The 5,557-nt window shown below is 30.7% G+C and overlaps 1 protein-coding gene across 1 annotated transcript; it reads right to left on the bottom strand.

The window, feature by feature from the left end:
* Positions 1–3,740: 3,740 nt before the first annotated feature.
* LOC111619280 (ribosomal RNA processing protein 1 homolog A-like) lies at positions 3,741–5,198 on the bottom strand. Its single transcript, XM_023360960.1, has 5 exons — positions 4,893–5,198; positions 4,706–4,770; positions 4,476–4,629; positions 4,312–4,409; positions 3,741–4,238 (listed from the first exon to the last, which is right to left on the bottom strand). The coding sequence occupies exons 1-5, from the start codon at positions 4,971–4,973 to the stop codon at positions 3,764–3,766; spliced, it is 873 nt and encodes a 290-aa protein (XP_023216728.1). The 5' UTR covers positions 4,974–5,198; the 3' UTR covers positions 3,741–3,763.
* Between the last annotated feature and the right edge of the window lie 359 nt (positions 5,199–5,557).

The following is a 5,557-nucleotide window of genomic DNA, read 5'->3' as shown; positions in this document are numbered from 1 at the left end:
ATTATTTTCAAATGAAATTAGTGTGTGGAATAAGAATGGCTTTGACGATTTAAATAATTTTAGTAAAGCTGGCAAAAGACACGAAAATCCTAAGTGTCTCATGGATTCTTTCGTAAAATTGAAACAATTTGGAAATCAAAATAGAATAGAATTTAACATTAGTGCACAATATAAAATAAATATTGAAAATTATAACAAAGTTACGGCTAATAGATATATTATATCTAAATTAGTAGGTGTTATCGAAGTAAGAATTAACATTTAGAGGGCATAGGAAATCTATTAAATCTAATATAACAGAGGTAATTATATTGAACTTGCTTATTTATTAAATGCGTTACATAATCTATTAATTAAAACTACATTTAGAGAAGTGTACAGTTTTTACTGGCTTATCGAACAAACGAATACGAATGGACCCCAGACCATTGCGGCCAGATGGCTGAGCGGTCAAGGTGGCAGCCTACCGCTCTGGGGGACCCGGGCTCGAATCCGAGTGGGTCGAAAATCCCCAGGAATTTTTCGGGGGTGGTCCGTTCAGATATGTCGGACCCCGTCCCTCACCACCCGGCAGCCCCATTGTAGGTCTGGCCGAACCCATAATGGGCCTGCAAAGAGGCCCTCTTAGTGTTCACAGGGCAGAGAGTTAAAAAAAAAACCCTAGACCATCACTGACCGACTGCCCCTGGAAGTCGGCTTCTTACAGAAACACAGCTTCCCTATCATCAAATGTCATGGCATGCCACTGGTGAATACTAAGCAATCCATATTTTGATCTACTATACTTCTTAAACTCTAAAAACACATACAGTTCTCTATACTCAAAATAGTATTTGGTTCTCAATTCACATGCAGATACTTATGCTCACTGACTAAAGGAAAACATGATCTAGATTTGATAATATTGCATATTACTTCATATGATGATGATATCCATTCAGTCACTCACAACCTTGTTGAGAAGCTCTTTTCACAGTTTCTGATCCTTATGGTCATTCCAGTGTCCATTTTCATAGTATCATTCTCTGGAGACCAGGCCTTCTCTTACCGCTGATAAGGGGTAATAGCATCATGGACTTTTCAAGTGACCGTGACAGCATTACATGACCAAAACATGTGAGTCTGAGTTGGGTTACTCTACCTTCTAAAGATATGCCTGGTTTTATGTGGTGTAGAACTTCTGTTTGTCACCCTATCCATGGTATTTGGAGCAGTTTCCTCCAGCATCAAAGTTCAAATGCATCTATCCTTATTCTTCGGTTCTCTTTACAATCAAGCTCTCACATCCATACACTGAGATCAATAAAAGCCTGGACAAGCCTGCATTTAGTTATCTGAATATCCTTGCTATTCCAAATTATTTCTATGCTTAGCATTTCACTTTGCCCTAGTGTAACTCTTTTCTTGATTTCAGATTTTACTTCTGTCATTGTCAGTTTTTGAACCAAGGAAGATAATATCATTCTATGGTTTCAGTGTGTATTTTTATCCATTTACTTCATATAAGAAAACATAATTGATTTGCTATCTTCATTTGATAAAATTAAACTATAAAATGGGATGGTCAAAGCAGTTAATCCTCTGCTGCCCAAATTAATTTTTGACATGTAAAAAATATATTAACATATATATGTTGTTTAGTACTGATTATTAAACACATATGAGATGAAATTCTACTTTTCCACTTTTTTTCAAATTTGGTATGTTACTTTGAAGTCACATTGGGCTAAAAATAATAAACTAAACAAAAAGGAAAAATATTATCATCATACAATAACTAAGCAAATTAAACTATAAAATGGGATGGTCAAAGCAGTTAATAAGGATTTAAAAAAGAATGGAAAATATTTTATTTAACAAACTTATAAATATAGCTCATACAAATTAAAATTATTATTTACTGGTTATTAACTGGTTATTTACTTACTGAATACTTTGATATAACCTGCAATCATAAAACTAATTAGTATGAAACTGAATGGAACAATTTGAGCTGGCTGTAAAACCTTTCCACCCACTGTAATACCTGGTAAGATATAACGTACTGCTTTTTCTTAGTGCAGTAATATCCCGAACTTACGCAATAGGGGGGACCGAGCGATAACCGCGTAAGTCGAATATAATTCGCGTAAGTCGGGATATCATTTCTGTATGTGTGTAAAATCCTTGTCGGATGTATGTAAACTAATAAATGTTCTTGTTAATCTTATCTTGTCTTTTGATTCGTTCATTGTTACAAGAAATCACCACAGAGTCTCTCGAGTCTCCCTAGATATAACAAACACAGAAATAAATAACACAAAATAAATTGTAGCTATGTGTCAATTCCGCCGTGATACGTCCGAACATGTAAGTTGAACAATAGTGTGGAGGGAATGAGTAGTCAAGAGTTGCCTGGTGCTCAAACAAAAGACGAATCGACGAGATTTGAAAATCATGTAACTCCAGGTTCGCGTAAGTCGGGGTAGTGTAAGTCGAGGTATCACTGTATAGTTCAAATTATATGCAATTCCTGGTAAATCACATAACATGAATGCCTTAAAACACCATTTATGGGTAAATAGAAAACTTCTGGTTTAGTGTTTCCCATCCATTTTGTCATTATCCTCATCTACACAATCAATAATTTTCAGTAATAATTTCTATGAATGTTACCACTTATTTCAAATCTTAACTAGCTGTAGCTAAAAGAGAATATTCTGATTCATATTCACAAATAGTTCTTATTTCAGTTTGTTTGTTTTTTCTCTGCCATAAAATGTTTTCATGCCAATTTCCATGTCTCTATATAAAAAGAAAGTCATAGTTATTAGTGCTCAATGTTACTTGAAAGTTACATATCTAATTTTATTCATAAAAATTACATTTAACAATTTTATAATTTTGCTTTAATAATGTAGAATTATGCTTACAATTCTGTTAAATATTTTTCCATTATCAAAAGTAATCTAAAGACAGCATTAAAATATAACAGTAAAAACAGCTAACTATAAGCAGTCTGAAATACACAGATAGCTAGTGGTAAAAAATGAACTTTCATTGCTGTCAACACATCAAAAAATAGCAACCATATTTTAACTTTCAAGTTACATTGATCAAAAAGGGTATAAAATGTATTTTACAGTTAAATGATGGTAAAAGTAGATTGACATCAAATTTACACAAACAGTAGAAGGTTAAGATATAATGCAAAATCAGTGTGGTTCAGACAGGAATGTCTACTTATGAAAATTTACATCTTGACAAATGTTTACTTTATGATCTATACCAGTGTTTTTCAATTTTATTTAATACTAGCACCCTTAACTTTGTAATATTTTCTTGTGGCACTCTACTTCATCAATGTAGAGTTCTTACAATTTCTGTATATTCAGTAACATGGTGCTGCTGAGCACCATTCTGCAGCACCCTGGTTAAAAACCAATGACATATACAATCTAAATTAAATCTTTTCTATAAGAATATGATATAATCCTGTGGTTTAAAGTGAATAGCTTACAATACAACTTCCTCCTAATACCATTAGCTTAATTATTGGAGCCTTATATTTATTTAACATTCCCATGAAGATTTTAGCTGCAATGAATCACCTTTTAAAGATATATAACCAATTTATTTAGATTCTTGTGAAAGATCAATGATTTCTATTGTGTTTAATGACTAATTGCTTCATTTTGCTATAAACAGTTTAAAATTAATTTCAGATTTATTCTAAATATATACAAAATCAAATACAACAAAAAAAATATCAAGTGAAACAATTTTATTTTTTTACTTTCATTTTTTGCTTCTTTTTAAAATGTTTGCTTTTGTTTATTAATGATTTTGTTTTCAATTTCTTATTTTTTCTGGCAACTTTAAACTTCTGCCCATCAATATTATTCTTTAATTTCTTTTTTGAATCACTTTTTTTACTCTTTTTCTTATCGCTAGTCTCCCATTTGTATTTTTCGAAATTTTCTTCTGACACATTTATGGCACCATCAGAACTGTTTTTGTCGAAATTGTCGTCTATTTTTGCTTTTTTATTCTTTGTAATAATTTTTGCCTTCTTACATCTCTCCTGCAATGTGCGTTTTCTAATTGTTTTCCATTTGTTGGTGTCCTCTTTGTCTTTTTCTTGCTCCTTCTGAAGACGATTAATTGCAATGCTGACATCATCTTCGTCTAAATCACTTCCGCTACTTAAAATACCATCAAATTTGAATGCTGATACACCTTGAGCCAAATCTCTAAATCTATAAAGTAAATTTTATATTTTTTTTTCTGATAGAATTAAATCATTTCAATATTAAAAAAATAATTTCTTACTTTTTAACAAGTTTGTACATGACTGCTCTATTTACTTTCTTCACACTCTTCTTCTTAGCAAAATTAAATAGGAGATTTGCTACTTCATCATAATTCACCTATTAATATAAAATTATTACTTGTGTATAAGTTATTTTTAAGAGAAAGAAACAATGAAAGATTACCTGAAGAATGGGCAACTTTTCCTCACATTCAAGTTTTCCTTTATCTTTTTTATCATCCATTTCCTCTGTATCATCATTCTGTTCTTCAGCATCATCATTTTGATAAATAATATATTCAAATATGTTTTTTGTTATATCAGACAAGAGAACAGGGCTAAAAAATAAATTATATATTTATAATTCTGCATTTCATTATAAATTTTGTATTAGAAATAGTATTTATAACGTACTTATCCGTTTTTGCCATCATCATACAAAACTGTCGTAAGAAGATTGTCATCTGTTCGGGAAGAAGCTACCAATGCAAAAACATAGAAATATGATTCATATTTATTTTCATATAGTCTAATTAAGAATCCAATTACAGAATAATCTATATGCTACAACATGTAAATCAGATGGTGTTTCACCATGTACCTCTTCTCCACCAACTCTTGCTAATTCTTCAAGAAATATGTCAATAATATGACTCTTCAATGATACTAATGTCGAATTCATCTTTGGAGCCAACACATTGCTTTCCAGTTTTTCCAATAAGTATTTAATGTTGTCTTCATTCCACTTTTCCTTTCTTAAAAATTCAAAAGTTTGTCGCAAGAATCTACGGATTAGCTAAGAATAAAAAAGAAATGTGTGTAAACTACAATAACCAATTGTTGAGTGAAGAAATTTATTAACACTGAAAAAATTCCTTGAAAAGAAACTTATTACTTTCATCACCTTGTCATCCAATTGTCAAGCTTAACACAGATTAACTAATATAATTCATATAATTTACATCAATACATTTATGTTATTATAGTTAAACAGATTATCTAACTATATTACACTCACTCAGCACTTGCTTGTAAACTCAAAAATAACACAACACCTTAATTTGCTGAGAAAACTTTTAATGAAAAGCTAACGTTTTCAGCCAACTCTATTGGCCATCATCAGGCTAAGCTTTTTCGAATACAAAGAAAATAGAACAAAAATTTTTAAATACAAAAAAACAAAATAACGAACGAAATATATATATATAAATAAATGTATAAATAAAAATAAAATAAAATAACAACTCTTATTATAAAATATGGATG

This window comes from Centruroides sculpturatus, unplaced genomic scaffold, assembly GCF_000671375.1.
Source record: "Centruroides sculpturatus isolate CEXI.00-Female unplaced genomic scaffold, Cexi_2.0 scaffold46, whole genome shotgun sequence".
NCBI classification, from domain to species: Eukaryota; Metazoa; Arthropoda; class Arachnida; order Scorpiones; family Buthidae; genus Centruroides; species Centruroides sculpturatus.
This window is presented reverse-complemented; position numbering and strand designations above follow the sequence as displayed.